Genomic DNA, 20,058 nt, shown 5'->3' on the forward strand with positions numbered 1-20,058 from the left:
GGACGGGTTCTTTGCTCACGGTCTTTTAAGGGGACACCAGCCTGCCCCGGGGGGGGGGGGGGGAGCGGCGCGGCGCGGGGGAAGAAGGGCAAGAGCGGCGCAGGGCTGCCATGAGTCCCCTGGCGGCAAGCATGTGAGCGCACGCGCTTCGTGGCTGCCCCGGTTCTTCCGTGCGGGAAGGTTCCGGTGGCGGAGGCCCTTTCTGGACGCGGCAGAACCGGCTCTTGCAAGCTGCGGCCAGAGACTTGCGACCTCACCTCGATTCCTCCCCTCCTGGAGGCGGAGCGGAGGCGGTGTCGCCGGCGCCTGCGCAGCCTCAGCTGGGCCACCTTCACCGCCCGACTCTCTGTGGGTTGCCCGGCTTGCCACCGTTATGGCTCCGCTGCGCTTTGCCGCCAACTTGAACTGGCTCTTCCAGGAGCAGCCGACGCTGCCGCAGCGCATGGAGGCGGCTGCCCGCGCCGGATTCCGAGCGGTCGAGCTGGGCTTCCCCTACTCCTGCGGCGCTCCAGAGCTGCGGGCGGCGGCGGAACGGACCGGGCTGGAAGTGGTCCTGCTCAATACCCCGCCAGGTACCCGACCGAATTGCCCGTCGCTGGGCAGTGGCCCTGCCGCACCCGTCGCCTTCTGGGTTGCGCAGCCGGGGCCAGCACCTCAGTGAACACTCAAGAGGGCGCTCCCTAGCAGAGGAGCACCAGCTTGGCCGAGAGAAGACCCCGTGCTCGCCCATCACACAGAAAAGCGTAGCTCAGGCTTTCCTGCTTTTGTGCCACTGTGAAGAAAACCCCACTTCGCCTCTCTTTGGCTTCTTTTTAGCGAACTGTTGGGCACAGAGCCGCCGATTCAGCTGATCGCAACCTGTTGTCGTCCCGAGGTTTTTAACTACAACTCCCAGCATTCCTTCCTGGCATTGCTGGAAATTGAAGTCTGCAACGGTGGCGAAGGCACAGAGTTGTAGTTAACAACATGGCACCAGGCAGGGGGAATCTTCTCCAAATATCATTTAAAATGTTCACTGCTATCCAGTGTTACTTATTCCTGTTGCTACTGAGCACAAATCAGCTCCATCATCTCATATCCCACTCATCTGTGTCACTCCAGACAAGCAAGATATTGCATAATATCACTTCCTACTTTGGCAAACTAACCTCTGCTCCAATTTATAATTCTTAGTGGCTTCTGAGATGGTCTTTCCTCTGTTACACAAAACTACAGCTGTTGAGAGGAAAGCTTGACTGATTTTAGGTGCCAAACTAATATTGTCCCAGTATGGGTCACAATAGGGTGGTTGCACCTCTCACTTTTTCGTGATCACAAAGCAAATAAACATAGATTACTCATTGACCACAATGACAGGTGTCATATGTGATACATGCCCCTTTCCAACCTCAGTTTCCTTCATTTCCAGAAGACCTTTTTCTGGCCTAAACCAAGCTATTGTACTTAACACCCCTCCCCCATTCCCATATTTATATTACAGGAAATTATTGTTTTCTCAGGAAACCAAGACAAAGGTGACAAAGGCTTAGGTGCAGTACCTGGCCGCCAACCTGAATTCCGGGAGACCTTGGATTTGGCTGTGAAGTATGCCAAGGCCCTGAAATGTCCAAGGTAGTATTTTAATGTTGTATGTTGACCTATAAGTTTTGTATGTAACACAATATCATCCCTGCTCAGGAGTTGTTATGTCATGCAAGAATAATGAGACAGCTTTTTTTCTGTGACCATTGTGTTATTAAGGGGTCTTCAACAAGTTTCCTCACTACTGCACATTGGAGATGAGGGGTATAATAAGTAGTTGCCTTACTTCTCAGAGATCCGTGCAAAAGCACAGCCTCTGCCTAGTGAAGTATCAAAGGGTAAGTGAATGTGTCTGCCTATTTCTTAACATGTCTGGCAGCAGCCTTGATAGTTGTATTAAAAGTGAGAAAATCAATTACGCTGGTAGTTGTTCCTGGGAAATGAGTAAGGGACACTTTGAAGTTTTTCTTATAGTTCAGGCTTCTCCAATCTGGTATCTTCCAGATGTGTTTGTATACATCTCCCAGTGTGCCTATTAGACATGCTGATTGCAACTGAAGTCGAAGTCGAGTTGAAGTCTAAAATACCTGGAGAACAGCAGTTTGGAGAGGGCTGGGTTAGCGCAGCCATATTTTCCTTGTGTTGTGTAGACCCACATGCAAGGAAAGTATGGGCATATTTGCGCTGTAATCTTACATGCACAAGTTAATACAGGATCATCCCATATTAGATATTTCTAATTTATTGTAGCCACTGCTGCTGCAAACTCCTTTAGGATAGTTTCTTCCTATGTTAAATCTATGGTACAGTTTGGGTGAGGATAGCCTTTGGATCATTAAAAAAAAGAATGGATGGACGGACAGGGATGAGAGAGGGGGGAAAGTTGTACAAAAATGTCCTGCATTATTTCTGAAGGAAAATAGTTTTAAGTGGAGTTGAAAGGAGAAGGAAGGAAGGATAGGAAATGGCAATTCAGGCACAAAGAGCAGGAAGACAAGAAGGTAGGAGAAGAAATGAAAAATAGTAGCAGATAAGCCTGCAATTACAGAAAACATACAATGGGTATGCTAGGACTCTAAGCTTGTACCCTAAAAAGATACAAAGGAAACTAAAGGTTTCACCTAGGAAAGTGCTGGAAATGATCATGAAGATCCAGAGACCAACTATTGATATTCTCCCCAGTCTACGTTTAATGCTTTGCCAGCTTAGGCTCAAGCATCTTTGTACCACTTTTATTAGGAAGGTATTAAGTTTTAGCTAGTATGTTTCTCAGTGTTAAAAGATGGACAGCATGGAAGTATTGAATCATTTACTATTGCCTGGCTGAAGGTTGGAGGAGACAATGCTCTTTTAAGAGCAGGAGCAGGGACAGCTCTGCACTGCTTCACCTCCACCTAGATGGAAGGCAAGGCACAAGCTGTGGTGGCAGCAAAGATTACCACCAACGTGCCTTGCTCTATGCATTGATGCTTCGGATTTGGGTGTGTACATGAATCACAGGCAGGGGGCATTGGTCTGCACCTGGTGTGTTTTGTAAACTGAATCTATGAAGTCAGAATTAATCATCACTTAGTTCAGTGGAACATCCCAGATTATGCATAGAATTGTGATAATGCTCTGTCAACTGTTTTATTAGTGATTTGCTTTTTATGACCAAGTTCTTAACTAAAGTGTTAGCCAGAATATAAATAATGGACAAGTAGAATCAATTGATTCATTTGTCCATGGCCAGTGACTGTAGATGCACGCACCCTGAAGGTGTGGCTGTGAGGGCTGTTGTGATCATCTCCCGAACTTCTGAAATTACTGCTTACCACTGACATTTGCTTAGGGCAGTGCCAGAACTCACCAGCAGTATCAGTTTTGCACCTCCTCACTAGACTGCTTCCATCACTAAGAACTGCAAGTCATTGTTGCATTCATAAGATTACACTGCTAAGTGGCATCAGTTAATCCGAAAAAATGAACACCAGATTGCTTCTGTAATTATGTGCATAAGCATTGGTTGGAATCCTTATTTTATATGGAAATGAAGTAAAAATCCATCCCTCCTACCAAGGTGGCTGCATGTATCTAACATGGTAGTGAAAGGATATGAAAGATAACAATCCTAGAAATTTATAAACCATTTAGAAAATGCCAACAAGCCAGCATGGCCGGCTGGGGCACGCTGGGCGCTACAGGCCTCTTCTCTGTCTAAACTTGGATAGGATTGTGCCCTAAGAATCTATTAATCTGCCTCCAGTGATTTTGCACATGGAGCCTTTGGGTGCTCATGAGCTAATGACCAAAGTCACGCTAAGAGAGCTTGTATTGAGTAGGTTGACTGTTGTTTAATGTTTTAATTAGAGAATTTAGTGGTTTTTCTTATGGCTGCTCCAGATGGCAGGTAGTAGCCTGCCCCCATTGAAAAGCTTTGTGCAGTGATGTGTGTTGACTGTTCAGTGCTGAAGATCACAGCATGGGTCTCTGTATCTCAAGGCATGATTAAACCAGGAATGAGATAGTCCTTCCTGTGGTCACATCGCACCAGACACCTTGAACTGAGGACATCCCTCCATCAACATACCTGCTTTTGTTCTTTTCAGTCCTCTCCCCTTTGTGCCCTGATATAGCCCTGTGATTGCAGGATTCACCTTATGGCTGGGCGGCTTCCTGTGGGTGCTGAAAGGAAGGCAGTGGCTGCTGAGATGGAAGCTACTTTCATTGAGAACCTCAGATATGCAGCTGACATCTTGGCTCAGGTATGGGTTCAATGGATATTCATAAGTTAGCAGATTGCACTGCTTCTTCAGAAGGGTCAGACACCCACTCAACACAGATACCATAGGATACTAATAGACTTTCCTGGGTTCCAGTAGACAGAAGGACACCAAGATCTGTTCAGAGAAATTCCAATCCGGGTAGCTTTCAGGCCTGGGCAACTGTTCCCGGGAGACTCAAAGAGATGTCAGTTAAGAGGGAAAGGGAATTTGGCATCACAGTTGCGATATTCAGCCAGTGATGACACACTGGAGGGGGAAAATTACCATAACTTTCTATCATGTGCAAGCCAATGTGGTACAGTAGTTATTGTTGGCCGGGACTGAGGAGTTCAGTTCTAGTCCCCACTCAGCTCTTGGAATAACTCTGGGCCAGTCACTGACTCTCAATCTAGCCTACTTCACAGGGTAGCAGTCTTCCTCTTCAAAGGAAGGCAAAACAGTGGGATATAAATTGAAGGAGATTAGGAGGGAGAGTACCCGGAGAAGGGCCTTCCCTGCGATGGTGCCCCGACTATGGAATATGATCCCCAGACAGGTTTGCCTAGCGCCGACGTTATGTTCTTTTTGGCATCAGGCAAAACCCTTTTTATTTTCCTGTTATTTTAATGTTTAATTGATTTAGATTGGGGTTTTAGTATATTATGGTCAGATGCTGTGGGGCTGTTCTGTTCTATTTATTGTAAGCCATTCCAAGACGTTCTGTAGGGGATGGGATAGAAAAGCTTTGGATAATAAATAGATAAATAAATAAATCACCATCATAGGGTTCTGAGTTACTATTCTTCCATTTTCTCTTTGGTGGTGTCCATATACCTCTCCATACAGGAAAATCTGGTTGGATTGCTAGAGCCAATAAATAGCCGGATTAGTGATCCCCACTACTTTTTGACCACCCCACAGCAAGGTAAGCCAAAGCACAAGGATTCTCCTTCATAGTCAGGGGCTCTGCTTCTAGAGAAAGGATGGGCATTGTAGTGCTGATGGAAACCAGCATGCCCCTGTGCATGCGTTTTGGTGCCCAACGTGGTGCCCTTTCCTTCCCACTTTGTTAATTAATGTATTTTCTTACCAGCACCAGGGATTGCTGTGAAATAAGCTTCTACTGATATGGAAAACAGTGCGTTCAGAGCAGCTATTTACTATGTTTGGGTTCCAACCCTACTTCTAGCATGTATTCAAGCACTTTGGGCAAGTTACCTGTCCTTGGCCACATTTCCCATGGCAGCCATTTTGTGGTGGTATCCAAGAGAATTTCTCAAATTGCCAATGTGCCAACAACCCAAAAAGTTTGCATACCACTGTTCTAGCGATTGTTCCAGCCCTGGAGATTGAGTGCTTGGATTTGAACATACAAATGGAGTGAAATTAGGTAGCAACTCTTCCAGAATCACAGTCAAGCACTTGTGATACTGTGAACCTATATTCCTTCAGCTGCAACCATTTTGAAGAAGGTGGGAAGCCCTAGCCTGAAGCTGCAGCTGGTGAGTCTCATTGGATCTATTCCATGGTGGAGTTCTGGTCCCGTCCCTTGGCTGAGCTCTCTTGCTGGTTGGTGCAGCAGCTTGCCTCCAGCTAGAGACCAGGGGAGAGGGAGAACTGTTGGTCTCTCTACTGAGAGAGGGAGAGGAAGGAGATAGCAGTCTCTCCATATACCTCTCCATATAGGCTATATTTTGTACATTGCTTGCTCCACAGGATATTTTCCATTGCCAAATCATGGATGGTAACCTGACTCAGAACTTGGAGACATACTTCCCAATCATTGGTAAGGTACTCACCAGAATATACATTTCTGATGTGTTTGCATGGTTTTCTTGCCTTTAGTCTTGAGAAGTGGCATCTTCTGCAACTTGATGTTATGAACATTCGTCAAGGCCAAGTGCTAGACATGGCTACAGCTTGAGTAGAGTCGTAGCATAAGAGGATAGTTATGGGTTGGCCAGGGCCCTATCCCTTGTTTATTTCTGATTATTTCTATCCTGTGATCTTCCTCTGCAGGACACGTTCAGATTGCCCAGGTACCAGCTCGGCATGAGCCTGACAGTCCCGGAGAACTGAACTACCTGTACCTGTTTGATCTGCTGGAGTCTATGGGTTACAGTGGCTATGTAGGATGCGAGTATACACCAGAAGGCAAGTTTGGGTCACCTTTGGTGAGGGGGAATGGGAAAGCATCTTGCTACATGAAGCTGATTCTTGCAGATGAAAGCCCCTGCCAGTACTCATTTCAGAGAGCAATAAGCCAGGCTCTGTTGCTCCCTTAGCTAAGCAGAAGCTTCACAGATCCTAAAACAGTACCCACTTGTAGCGGCCGAGGATGGCTGTCAAGACTAGCTTTTGGTTTGATGGCTTATGGCGTCAGTCCTCAAACAAGGGCCGGGGGGGCCAGATCTGGTCTGCCATGCCCATTTATCCAGCCCGCCATACCCATTTGGACCTGCCGCTGCCTTGTGCGCCCGCTGCCGCCCACCTCGCCCCGCGCATGGGGAGGCAGCGGTTGCTCGCGCAGAGAAAATTATCTCCAAGCGAGCAAGTCGCTGCCTCGTGCGCCCGCCTCTCGGTGCGTGCCCGCCCGCCTTGCTGTGCACCCCGCCCCGCCTCGGCACGCGCACCCGCATACACCACCCCCGCGACAGCCCACGTGCCCTGCCGGCATGTTTCCGGCCCACACGCACCGCCAGCTCTGCCTTTCCGGCCTGCACCCAGCACTGGCCGCTTTCAACTGGCCCCCTGGTGGAAAAGTTTGAAGACCCCTGGCTTATGGCTTCCTTTGCAGGAAACACAGTGAAGGGGCTGGGCTGGCTGTACTCCTACTGGGAGAACCATGGGAGAAGTCTGGCAGAAGCTGCACAATAGCAGAAAATGGGAATAAGGCGCACAGGAGATGGATTGAACTACGCTGCCCAGCACAATATGCCAACAGAGAACAAAGGTCAGGTTAGACACCTTTTTATATGAGCACAACAGCTAAAATATCCCCTTGTTATGTCTCTCCCTGGGCACATGCCTTTAGCCGGATGCTGTCTCCTAATAAAGTGACAACTGTGCTTATTGTTTCCCTGATCAAGCCCTGGAATGGATCACATTTCTATTTCACCTTTCATTGCTGGACAATGGCATTCCTGCCCACAGTTCTCCCTGTAAGACATGCACCCTATCTTTCTGCTTTTTAGAATGCAGTTTGTCCACACCCCCACCCTCTCCTTGCAGTTATAAGGGCTGACACATTACAGAGTGGAAGATTAGGCTTCCACCCTTAGACCACACTAAACGATTTTAGCAGGAGGGAGAAGGCGTGTCATCAAAGAATGGGGAGCAATTTGGTGCAAAGGGAGGAAAGAAAGCCCTGAGTCTCCAGTCTAGCTCCATAGTACCACACAGTGGTTCCAGCTGGGATTTCAAAAGATATCCTATCTTCCAGTTTATAACTGCATTCTCCTTCCATAGCACACTGCTGCTTAAACTACTTATATTCACACATGCATGCCACCAAACACCACCTCGGCCAGATCCAGGATGCAAAATTTAACACTTAAGAGCTTATGCTGAAGCATAAATCCTAGGCAGATATAAATGACATGATTCACCTGAGCCTAAGCCAATTGTCTTAGAAAATAAATCAGTTCATCCCACAAACCCAGGGTAAGAATTTGGCCATCATACAACACATCACAGCAGAGATGCTGTTTTGGGAAGACAGAGGAAACTTACTCTGCTTCTCTCCAGGGACAATTGCCTGTGTGGGAATCAGGGACATGGTATTCTTCTGTTACAATTAAAGGATCATTTTTATTTAATTTACTGTACATTCACTTCATATAAAACATTTCCATTATTGTGCAATACCCTCCCCATTATTCAGACCCATCCAGTGCATCACTCACAAAGGCCTGATGAAGTGGGCAACTTCAGTAAGTCTTTCAGCCTCGTCAAGGAGCCTAAGGGAAGAGAGCATGTCCATCTCAGTGCCTCATGGGTAGTTTCTTTGGGGAAGCATATACCACCATTTAATCCAGGCTGGCCGTATGCGGCTCCTGGCTCCAGAGCAGTCTGGCGCCCTCTGTGATTCTGTTCGGTTGAGTCAGAACCTCCCAAGCATTCTGGGTGGCTATCCAGCCAGCGGTAGCTTCACATCATCCAGTGTGTGTCGGTGCGCCTGCCATCCACACGGGCGTCTCTGTAGCAGCCTCGCTACAGCTGGGCGATGCAGCATGCCCCACATGGGAGGGGCCAGCTAATATTAGAGCAGCCCCGTCCAGAGATTGAAGCAAGCCGTGTTTATGACTGATTCCAGATGGTGGTATGTGGACACAAGCTGTGGCAAGGGACTTTCACTGTTCTGGGGCTGCACTGGGAAGGGCTCGCGAAAAACCACTGTCAGGCTCTGCAAAGAAAATAGTCATGTTTTAGCACTGCTGTCATTGAGTTACAGGACTATGTTGCTGGGAATCTGCCCAGGTGATAAGCAAAGACGCAGGTTTCCCTGGACATGGCTTTCTAACAGCAGTGAGGATGAGATGAAAGCAGGTCAGCCTGCTTTGCACAAGCAACCCAGTGCCACCCCCGATGGAGCAGCAGAGAAGGCAGAACCATGAGAAGCACCATTATCTTTCTTGCTGAGCAGCCCTAGACAGCAGAAGCTTCCTCCCTCATAGTGGTCAATGGAGCTTTAACCTGATGGCTTCATCTAGAAGCTCCCCTTTAATCTCCCTTTTGCTGCTGGCTTACAGAGGGAAAGGTTCTTACCGTTTTTCCTGAATGGGAATCAAGGAATACAAGAACAAAACAGTCTGTGAATTTCTGGTTCAGAACAACCTGCAAGGATAGGACAACAGTGCTGCATCAAAAGGAGTCCTTACACTATAGTGATATTGCAAAGCTCAGGGGAGGTGGGAGGTGGGGTGGAGAATAATATACAGTCAGAAAGCTATAGGAGAGTTGACAAGCAGAAGGCCTACAAACATGTGCGGACACACAAACCTAGACTAAAATTGCATTCTCTTAAGTGAAAGAAGAACTCTCCTTCCTTAAGAGAAGTACCATGTCAGGATTTCTTTCAAGTAAGGAGGAAAGGAAGGCTGGCACCAACCAGAGAAAATACCAGATTTATTGAGGCTGGGTGAGCCCGGATTACTCTTGCTTAACTTATGTCAAGGTGATTAGAAAGAAGAACATAATTGTGCTAGAAGAGTTTTACCAGATACTGGGTACCAGCATCTGCATTCTGGAAATGGCGGCAGCTCTGTGGGAAACGACTCAGTAGCACTTTGATAAGGCTTTGGTACCAGGAGACTGTCATGGTGAGGAAGCAGCTCTGTCAGGGAGAGAAAATGAAAAGGGTGTGCTCAGGAAAACAGAAGTCCTTGCAATGTGAAATGAGCACAAGCAGAGCCATGCGGAATCAGGCCAGAGTCCATCTGCCCAGCATTCCATTCACCCAGCTGCCAAAGAGCCGCCTGTCAGAAACTGAAGAGGACATGCGCGTAATAGCACCCTGCCACTTGTACCCCTCAGCAACTGCTGTACTATCACTGCTTCGAAAGTGGAAGCAGCCAGCAACAGCCTTATCCTTGTGAATTTGGCTAATGCCCTTTTAGTCTTTCAAATTGGTTGCCATCACTACATCTTGTGGAAGTGAATTCCACAGTTAGTTAAACTATGTCCTGTGTAAAGTACTTCCTTTTATCTGTCCTGATTTTCCCACCAATCAACTTCATGGGATGACCTCAGGTTCTAGTATTATAGGGGAGGGAGGAAGTGTCTCCGTATCCACTTCTTTTTGGAGCATTTTACAATCCCTTTTTTGCTTTAATCATCCTGAATAATTTCATACTATCAGCAAACTTGCCCAGCTCCTCCTAATTCCAAACCATTTATAAAGAAGTTAACAAGTACTTGTTCCAGTGCAGTCCCCTATGAGATCCTACTGTTTCCATCCCTCCACTAAAGGCACCGTTTATTCTTACTCTATACTTTGGTTCATTAACCAGTTATTGTTCTGTAAGAGGACCTCCCTTACTTCATGGCTGTGAAGAAAAGAATTGGTTATTATTGGCCTGGATGTTATCAGCAATATGTTCCTCAAAATGCTTTCTTGCACCTTTTATTGTCAGCTTACATTTTCTTCATGCACGTTGGGTTGCTTTATGTTCTCACTTAGGCAAGACCTCCTCTTGGAAAAAAAATGAAGCCCTTTCTCTAATAGCTTCCTTGACACCGCTTGTTCACCATGTTGGTGAACTCTCGGAAGCCAAGCGTCCTGCAGCTTGGTTAACATGGGTGCTGTTTTCAGCTAAGCTGAGTGTTTTCTGCCCTTCATGGGCTGTTGCAGGATCTGATGAATAACACAAGTGTCTATCTGTGTGCACAGAGATACACCCATACAAACCCCAGCCTACTCACCAACTGGGGATCAATGTCAGCAATGGATTTCCTGTGCACAGCATCCAGCAGTTCTTCCAGCTCACTGAGGGAGAGCTTGCCCAGCTTCAGCTTGTCAGAGGCAAGGGGCTCGAGGAGGAAGAGGCGCTTCCAGAGGTTGTCACGGCGACAGTGACACTTGGCGAGCTGCACGATGCTGCTGAGCTGCTTTTGGGTGGCAGCTACCTCTGAGGCAAGCAGTGGGAACAGTGGGGATGTATAGAAGAGACCGGGGCCCACCTTGACCTGAGGACCTCCAGCATAGAACTCCCCACTGTCCTCCATCTCCTCCCAGGGTTCTGAGACTTCCTTCCGCTGCCAGTTGCCTTCTGCCATCTCCAATGCTGCACGCCCCAGAACTGGCTCCAGAGCCTCCCTCTGTAGGCGTGGCAGCTTTTTGAAACGCCTCATATCAGCAGTTAGTCGTGGAAACAGCTCCCGTTGGCTTGTCATGATCACATAAAAGTGCAGCCTGGGAGAAGGGAAGCTGTTATCATTAGAGCTCATAAGAGCATCCACAGTTAGTGCTTAGAGTAGACCCACTGAAATGAATGCAACTTCAATTAAACTAACACTTGCTGTAATGCACTCACGATAACTCCACCCAAACAGCCCAGTTAGGGCCTAGCTGCTTTATGATGAAGTGCCTTTATCTCTCTCACAGTTAGTCCATGCAGTATCAGCCAGCAGCTCAGACGGCTGCATTCCTGCCAGTCCCTCAACAGTTGCACACACATTTAGTTACTACAGCGAATCATATCCAAACCCTCAAGGCTTCCATCCTCACATCACTCCTTCCTGGCTTTACTTTTACCGTAGCATATGTCGCTCTGCCTCACTCTGCTCCTCAAAGGGTGCAGCACTGTGACACACAAGCATGGACACATCAAAGTCGTCATGGTGACGGAGCCCCTCTGAATCTTTGTAGGAACCTGAGCTGTAAGCAGAGAAAGGATGAGAGGGATTCTGCATGGGGTGAGAGGACACTAATGGAAAAATATAGCTATGGTCTATTTGGCACCAACACAGATTGCAACCAGCAGGATTCGTATCAGGAGGGAGTTCAGTGGAACTAGACACAGAAAGACACCACTGAGAGTCAGGGAGGTGTGATCATTAAGAGTGTTGGACTGGGAATCCAGGAGAGTCAGGTTCTAGTTCCCGGCTAGTCTAGTTCTAGTCACGCAGCTTACTAGGCCAGTCTTTGGGCCAGTCACAGACTCACAACCCAATCTACCTCACAGGGTTGTTGTGAGGATAAACTGGAACTATATAAGGGACCCTGAGTTCCTCACAAGAGGGAAAAAGGTGGGATATAAATGCAATGTAATAATAATATTTCTTGTGAGTACATCCAAAAACAGTGATGTTACACTTATGGCTTGACTCCCCATTAACTGCAGGACTGTGGTGTACTTCTGACATGTCACTAGGTCACAGATGTATGTGACCACTTGCATCATTACCACATTGCACAGTTCAGATTTAAAAAAATCAAAATAAGATAGAAAAACAAATCAGGAACCAATCACCTTGGAGTTGCAAGAAATAATATAGATCAAAGTACCCCTAGCTGAGCTGCATGCTGGGGCTATACTATGCCAATTGTTCAACCCAGAAGTGCATGCCCGGAACTGTCATCTTCATCCTATAATACCATCCATGTAGTAAAACTGTATTTGCATTCTCATGTAATCATGTGTGTGTTTTTGAATAATGGTAACTATACCTAGTTATGAGAAAAACTATTATTTGTAATGCTCTCCCTCTTATGCCAGAAATGGTGCACAGTGCCAATATTCTTCATGTAATACGAGTTGCCTGCATTTGAAATTTCCCTATTCACCCCAAATGCTCACATCTCCTTTTAATGAATTACTATTGATTTGTTCAGTGCAACTGGGCTAAAATACTAACATTTCCCTGTGGTGCTTTTCAGCTAGCCTGGTAAGAAGCAGGGTTCTGGGCAGCAAAGGCCTGGAGCCTACATATGATACAAAGGCCAACATGCTCTTTGAAGGAAGTGCTTGGTGCTTTGAACTAAGAGTTAAGATGCACACAGACCAAGGCTGGGCTTACTTGTGTCCCTAACGATGGAATTAGTGGGCTGCATTGCAAGGGAAATTGACAAGCTGGACTTATTCTGATGGGGATAAATCATCTATTGGAAAGATTGATCTGGGAGAAGCAATAAAGAAATGTGACACATTTCAATGATATCACTACTCAGCAGAATATGGAGAGGGAAAAAAGTAATTGTGGGTAGTCCGAAAAGTTGATCAAATGGGATTCTCAAAAGAGCAAGCATTCCAAGAAAACGTAAGACTTTAGATTGTAAGCCTATTGGCAGGATTTGTATTATTTTTAATTTTTGTGTAATACATAGCAATATCAGATGTATAAAAAAATAAATACTACTAGCTCGGTGTAAGAAACACTATATTTGAATCCCTTTTTGTGTGAGTGAAGTGGAAAGATCACTGACTAGCAACAGCACATAGATTCTGGGAGCTCCTATAGGGGTGCTGAAACTATAGCAGTTCCTTACAGCAACCTAGCAAGCACTCACCTGTTCCATATGGAGACTAGAGCATACTCATTTTGTTCTGGCCCAGGTGTCCCCTTTTTGCCCTCAGCACTAGTCCCTGGCCTGGCCATGCGCAGTGGCTTCATATGATACGTACTAGCATGGTCAGTTATATAGTTGTACAGCTGATGGGCTGTGATGGTGTTGGTGGGCAAGGCGAGGGTACCTGTTGGGAAAGAGGCAAACATCATGCTAAGGTCCTGTTTTATTTTCCTTCCTGAAAGCCCCTGGACAGCTTGGTTCTTCTGGGTGTCCATGCGGAGGACCCAGAGGTCTATTTGCTTCGTATGCAAAATGAATTTACTATTTTTGTTTCATGAATATATACTGCTTTGTTCCTTTAATCACTGCTCTAGCTTTAATGGTTGACTAATTAACACAAGCATATTATTTTTCATTTATTTTCTTTTATGCTTGATTTTATGTTTATGTTTTCCCTTAAATTTTTTTCCCATTTTGAGAATCACTTGCTTTACCCTGGGGTTTTTTAATTAGCTCTGACATTCTGCCCATAGTCTCCCCTCAGCTGGTTCTTAGCTAATGAGATATAGTCTTTTATAAGGAATGGGTGATAAGATTGAAATGTTTTTGTGTTAAATGGGAAGGGATATAGAGTTTTTAAATGACTCTGGCATACTCCTATGTTTGTCTAAATAGATACCTTTGCTGATCTCAAATATGTGTGGCAAAGTACCCTCAAATCAGAACCCAGAATCAAACCACATTTCTTGCTGTTGTTTTCTGTCTATAAACTCTTTCAGGATAGGCACCTGTCTGATTTTTGTTTTTCTCCTTAAACTCTGAAGTGCCATATGCACCAGTGGTGCTGTATAAACACATACACACACAGAGAAAGAGCTAACAATATGGATAGAATCCTTATGATTTCCTTGGAACTGTAGGAATGCAAAGATCCTGCCAAAATCTGGCTCTTTTCCTCACTTGGCCCTGGCTTAAGAAGTGAGCCAAGCAAGATCAAGTCTGTGAATGCTCATGGTGATAGTGGAGCCCTTCTTTGTGCTGAATGTACACAAAGGCCACAGGTCACATATGTGGAAGTTCAACTCCATTTGCACAGCAGGAGTGTGGGCAGTGGATGGTTTATGGACTCACGTCCTGCTGGTTGCTCCCTGCTGGATGTTCAGTGTGAATCAGGCTTAGGGACAAAGGGAAAGTGAGCCAGAGACTGGAGAGCCGAGCCAGAAAAACCTGACAGATTCCCGCTTCCAAATTGGGTTCCTCACTCTTCATTAGGACAAACTGAGATGGCTCCAAATATTCTAGCTGCTAAAAGATTTCTCCCAATGCTGCCAGGAGCCCTTACCTTGAAAGATGTGATTGCGTCCAAACTTGGGGATATCAGGGTGCTGGGCAATAAAGTCTTCCAGGAAACTGGTGAGGTGATAGCCTTGTCGCAGTGCCATGTGAGATCCAAGCAGGTACTGGTGCACAATGCGCAGGTGGAAATCATAGCTGAATGAGTGCACGTGCATGAGATCACGGACCTTGTCACACTCTTCTGTGAAGAGCATAGAAAGCTAAGGAAGAGAGAAGAACTGGAGTGACCGTGTTGCAAGGCTAAAAATATTGTACATCATTGGATGGAGTCAGCCAGATATCAAGAAACAGATACAAAGCAGGTCAGAAGGGTCCTCCTGGGCCATCTAGTCTGACCCCCAGCTCAAGCCAGCTCTGCTCATGACATGCCTACCATGTGCATGTCCAGCCTATCCTTGAACAAAGAACATACAATGGCAAGGAAACAGGCTAACTAGATAATCACTTGGTACTGAGATTATCCAATCTAGACAGCATAATTCCTAAACTGGACACCAGGGTACTTGGTGTAGCAGGCTCTTTTGTGTAGCTTCCAGTAAGAAGCAACATCCCTCATCCTACTAGTTCTCTTACCTGGCTACTAAATTACCTGTTGTGCCAATCGCAGGCACGAGCAAAGTAGACACAGGAAGGGAGCAGGGCCAATTTTAGGGGACAAAGAGTAGGATATAAACTTAAACAAGATGAACCAAAACCTAGGCCGTGCCATAAAAGGCAAACTCAAGGGCAGTGTAGGCAGAGCTTCTGTAGTCCAGAGGATTAGGTAACAAGCCCGTACAAGTGGGATATGAGTCCTCTGCACCCATGTAGTTTAACCCAGTATCTTTTGAAGAAGAAAACTCTGGCTGTGCTAAATAGGATAAAGACTGTACATACACATCTTTAGCAATCTATCAAAACAACTGGATCATGATCTTAAGATACGCAACACAACTCAACACACAAGCATGAAAAATTTAACCTGTCACAGTGGATTTGGTGACCATCCAGATATTTTGGCTGAAAACTCCCAGCCCTGGCCAACACAGTCAATATTGAAAGATGATGACTGCAGGGACACAATCTGCCCACCCCTGTGTTAGAAAGTACTTAAAATAGTAAAAAAAACCCCCAAATTTCGTTATTGACTATATCTCTTCTTCAAAAGAGTTCACAGAATATGTAAATTATATGAGTGGGCTCTTTGAGGAAAAGAAATTTAGGAGATGCTGGCTTTAAGCACTTTGGAAAGAATATGTTATCAATGGTGGCAAATGCCAAAGTGGAGATAAGCAACAGGAACTTGCTTTGACAATGTGGTTAAGCTATGAAAAACACAGGATGTAGTGTCAATAGTGGTGTCAATTCAATGAATAGAGTTCCCACACTATCAGATGGGGCTTGCACATTTCACACAATCCAACTGGTACTGCCAACTGTAAACATTTTCATTGGTTTTTTTTCCTACTACTGCTTCTACCCTATTCATAAGAATTGCAAATTTTAAGCAGCAAGCTTTTTTAAAGAAGAAAGCTTTTAGCTGTCTAGACTAGATGGGTGAGCTTGAAAAGGCAGCAATTCCTATATTCTCAGAAAATAAGAGATTTTTGAAAATTTCCACTGAGTGTTCAGTATTTAATTATATGTTCAGATTCTTCAAAAGTTCTCCATTAATCCCCATGCATCCCAATCCCAAATCTTCTACCATCCACAAATATCCTCTTGGCCCCATTCCTCCTCTTTCAATAGTAAACATTTACTCTTGCAATTAAGATAGAATAGAGCAATGAGCATGGCTCTTAACAGAATTAATGTCTGCTGATGGATTTCCTCAAGGATGAAAACTGATCCAATCAAATAATCCTAACATTACATGATTTGTTCATTCTCCAATGAAACTGTGGCATTTAGCATTTGCAATTGCAGGATTTTAGATTTGGACTTACAGGTGATTAAAGGCTGATTTAAAAATAGCACCCTCTACCCTCTGGAGTATGGAACTTGTGGCCATCCACATGTTTATTAAAATTTTAATCCAACATTCCTGACTATATTGCCATGCTGCCTTGGACTGATAGGAGTTGGAACCCAAGAACAGAGGGAGGACCGTGTAAGTTTTCCATTCCTGCATGCAGGCCACTAAAAAGCCTTTTCCTACATGGATTCTTCTTGCAACAGGTATAGCCTCTTAGCCTATCTTCTTCCCTTTACATGAACAAAAACCTGTTGGCCATTTTGGCATAGTTCAGGCAGTGGTTGTATAATGTAGATATGTACCTGTCTCAAGACTCCTTTAAATGCTTTGCAATACACAGATGCTACTAACATTGGAACATGCAGTTCTTACAGTATAATGTGTTCATTATGTATCAGCCTTCCCCAACCCGGTGGCCTTCTGAGGCCCTTGGGCTGCCACTGACTGGAAATTCTGAGTGTTACATTCCAAATGTGTCTGGAAGGCACAAGGTTGGGGAAAGCTGGTCTATATCACCAACACACTTCACTGTTTTTGGTATACATGGAAGCCTTCAAGATAAGGAAAGCCTTTCCAGGATAAGGAAAAGTGAATTGTTTCATGGACTGGAGAGAAGGAACAGTACTCAAAAGGTTTAGTTTTCTGTGGCCCTATCGCATGTGTCCAGTGCCATAAACAGTTCCACAGTGCAGTAGGAGACCCATATAGACCAGTAGGCATGCCCAAACAGAAGGGGAGGGTATTTTCTCACACTTGGTCCTCCACTCCACCTAGTGAGATAGAAGGTGGCTGTAGCTGGACACTTCCCAAAAGTTTTCCTGGAAGTTTGTTGATTGAAAGCAGGGACCTGTTTCAGAAACCAAAGCCAGCAGCAAAAATACTGTTGAGAGGCTTCTGAGTCCTACCTCCCAAGAAAGGTACAGGCTGGTACTTGATAATCAAAGAAGAAATGGGAAACCCAGAAACAGAGCGAGTCAGAAGGGGCCTCCCGGGCCATCTAGTCTGACTCCTGGCTCCAGCCGGCTGCGCTCATGACATGCCTACTATGAAGCAGATTTAGATCTTTGGGAGAAGGCCATGGAGACAAGGTCTAAGCCCTGAATGGGTGAAGGGTCTTATGAGGACCAAACAGGTGCTGGGGACCAGCATTTCTGCCTGTCAAGGTATAGCAAAAGGAAGCAAACATAAGGAGCCAGATTCAGACCCTAGCCTGAGCCACAGCTAAAGGAACACCTGGCCCTACTGAGTCTTCAACTCAGTCACTGCATCCCTCAAACCAAGTCTTGCACATGCCCTTCATATCATCTTTTACACATAACCAATCTTGGCTCCCAAAGCAAGCCAGAACACAGCAATATTACCTGTGAATTGACTGTCTGGCCCATGGGGATTCGGGAGCACTCCAGCGCATATTGCTTCACACAGAAATAGCAGCCCTAAGAACAAATGAGGGCAGATGAAAGGCAAAATCTCAACAGCTACCTTTTGCAGATGCCAGCCTAAACCACTGCTTAACCACTTAACCAGTAGCTAGTCAAATGGAGGAATCACTATTTCTATCCAGGCTGGGCTGTCTCCACTGGTATTTCTCCCTGCGGTGTGCATCAGTTCATTCATATTATGTTCTTCCACTCCTGTGCATCTATGAACACTTACAGTGACCCTTCCCACTTATGCACAATGATCTTCTCTGCTAGCATGGGAGGAGGGCAGGTTTCACTCACCTGGAAAGCAAGCTCCATTAACACGATGCCTCCAGGCAGAGCTCTTTGCAAATGATATGTGGTGACTGGAGGGCTGGTGCTCTAGGGGAAAAAAATGCACTATTTTGGTGCAGGAACAGCTCTCAGGTATGGAAGGGCTCATTTGCTGATGGCTAGAAAATATACTCCAGCCCTCTGAAACTGTCCATCTTCAAAGAGTAAACCATCAAGGCTGAAATTGCCATGCCAGCAAATTCCCCCTCACCTTTGGGCTCCCATCAGCCTTCGGCCTGGTGTACAAGAAGGAGCCTCGGCCCTCGTTGCTCATTGCTGCCACAGCTCTGATCCTGTTGGTGTTGCTGAAGGCCAAAAAGGAAGATCAAACAACTATTATCTATACTTCTTGAGGCAAGAGAGAATCAACAGTCTTCAAGCTCTCTGAATGAACCCTTTGAGAAGCTGACGTTCCAAGCATTTTTCATCAGCCTTCTTCCAAGCCGCATTCTGCAGGCAAAGCAAGCATGTCTATGCTATGCACTCAGCTGGTCCCCAAAGCAGGGATTCGCCTTGCTACCAATTTTAGCTCCTCCAGCTAATTCACACTAACCTGCGGGTGGGTGAAGCTGGGCGCACCTGCACCAGGATGAAGCCCATGCTCTGCAGGTACTGGATGTATTGCTGCAGGAAGGTGTGGCACAGCTCCAGCAACCAGGCTTCATCCTTGGCTCGGCATGGCAACCCTTCTGCAGAGTCACAGCTGTGGCTGCGGTCCCTACTGGAGGCTGTGGAGTCATTCGAACGGTGCCGCTTCTGAATGGCAAAAATGACGTTTTGTCAAAGAAGCCATGAGAAATAGATTTAGAGGGGTGTCTGGGCTTGGGCCAAAGCTCAGGGGACAGCTATGATAACCAGGAGGCAAGTACTTCTAGCTAGTCCCCACTGGTTGTGAGAGGCTTTCTCCAATAAGAGCCCCAACTCTGCCACCTCCTTCAGCCCACCAGTTCAAACCCACTGGTGGAAAGGCCTAACTTCCCAAGCAGAGTGAGGATTCTTATGTGAGCCCTGGGCCGCCTCTGTAAAGCCTAGGAAAACAGAAAATGGGAGAAAGAAGTCATGTCCCTCTCCCCACACTTCACCTTTCCTTCGGGCTTGCTCTGTTGATCCGCCTGAATTTGCTGCCGGAAGGTGGGATCAAAGAGTAGCGGAGTAGCACAGTAATGGACCAAGCGTGATGACTGCTTGAGGGTCTCCAGATCTGCAAGCTGCACACATACAGCCAGGCTTATTCCATATGGCTAAACTGCTTACCCGAATCACCCCCAACCTCAGAGAACATCTGGAGAATAGAAGGGGAGCTGCCACAGCCCCCTCATCATGAGCTGAGCTCCCAAGAGCTGAGCTCCTGGGCACAGGTATGGCATTGGCAACCTATCTACAGAGCTCAGAGAACTGAGCTTGAGGTTTCCAGCACACGTGCTTATCTTGTTATTTCTCATAATGAGGAATTAAGCGTTGGCCCCCCTCCCCCTCTCCATTATTGCAATTCAAGGCTTGCATTCATGCTTAGACTGTGTCAAGGGCTTGTCATTTTAAGCACAATGATGTCAACCTGGTACTGTGTCAGAGTGAGGGGGGCATGCCTGCTCCAGTGTACTTCACTCTTCACTGACCCACTTTGCATTTCTATAGCAACATGTTAATTCAAAGATCAAACAGAAATAAGAGGTAAGTATAAAACAGCAGGCAAATACACCTCATAACAAATAGGTT

At 46.1% G+C, this 20,058-nt stretch overlaps 2 protein-coding genes across 7 annotated transcripts in view; one reads left to right on the forward strand and one right to left on the reverse strand.

The window, feature by feature from the left end:
* The first annotated feature begins 328 nt into the window (after positions 1-328).
* Positions 329-7,333, forward strand: HYI (hydroxypyruvate isomerase (putative)). 2 transcript variants are annotated; one of them, XM_044442840.1, is made up of 8 exons: positions 329-572; positions 1,500-1,611; positions 4,151-4,265; positions 5,112-5,190; positions 5,718-5,767; positions 5,982-6,051; positions 6,285-6,419; positions 7,063-7,333. In XM_044442840.1, exons 1-8 carry the CDS (start codon positions 374-376, stop codon positions 7,140-7,142), a joined length of 840 nt encoding a protein of 279 aa, XP_044298775.1. In that variant the 5' UTR covers positions 329-373; the 3' UTR covers positions 7,143-7,333. The 2 variants fall into 2 exon arrangements, with proteins under 2 accessions (XP_044298775.1, XP_044298782.1); XM_044442847.1 differs by lacking the exons at positions 5,718-5,767; positions 5,982-6,051.
* Positions 7,334-8,050: 717 nt separating this feature from the next.
* The window catches only part of SZT2 (SZT2 subunit of KICSTOR complex), a 76,113-nt gene continuing 64,105 nt past the window's right edge, over positions 8,051-20,058 (reverse strand). For all 5 annotated transcript variants that reach the window (XM_044442824.1, XM_044442815.1, XM_044442806.1 and 2 more), the window contains exons 61-72: positions 19,425-19,550; positions 18,896-19,098; positions 18,554-18,647; positions 18,310-18,390; positions 17,947-18,021; positions 14,618-14,831; positions 13,276-13,459; positions 11,521-11,643; positions 10,689-11,178; positions 9,484-9,600; positions 9,033-9,101; positions 8,051-8,670 (exon numbers count right to left, since the gene is read on the reverse strand). In XM_044442824.1, the coding sequence (XP_044298759.1) occupies positions 8,527-8,670; positions 9,033-9,101; positions 9,484-9,600; positions 10,689-11,178; positions 11,521-11,643; positions 13,276-13,459; positions 14,618-14,831; positions 17,947-18,021; positions 18,310-18,390; positions 18,554-18,647; positions 18,896-19,098; positions 19,425-19,550 (1,920 nt within the window). In that variant the 3' untranslated portion in view covers positions 8,051-8,526. The remainder of the gene's footprint in view (positions 8,671-9,032; positions 9,102-9,483; positions 9,601-10,688; positions 11,179-11,520; positions 11,644-13,275; positions 13,460-14,617; positions 14,832-17,946; positions 18,022-18,309; positions 18,391-18,553; positions 18,648-18,895; positions 19,099-19,424; positions 19,551-20,058) is intronic.

This window comes from Varanus komodoensis, unplaced genomic scaffold (genome assembly GCF_004798865.1).
Source record: "Varanus komodoensis strain SLA01 unplaced genomic scaffold, ASM479886v1 scaffold1, whole genome shotgun sequence".
In the NCBI taxonomy this organism is placed as follows: domain Eukaryota; kingdom Metazoa; phylum Chordata; class Lepidosauria; order Squamata; family Varanidae; genus Varanus; species Varanus komodoensis.

Excerpts from the sequence above, each read along its gene's own strand:
- HYI (XM_044442840.1), top strand. The coding sequence starts at position 374 with ATGGCTCCGCTGCGCTTTGCCGCCAACTTGAACTGGCTCTTCCAGGAG. Across the intron at positions 573-1,499 it reads CCTGCTCAATACCCCGCCAG|GAAACCAAGACAAAGGTGAC; the intron begins GTACCCGACCGA and ends TTGTTTTCTCAG. Across the intron at positions 5,191-5,717 it reads TTTGACCACCCCACAGCAAG|CTGCAACCATTTTGAAGAAG; the intron begins GTAAGCCAAAGC and ends ATATTCCTTCAG.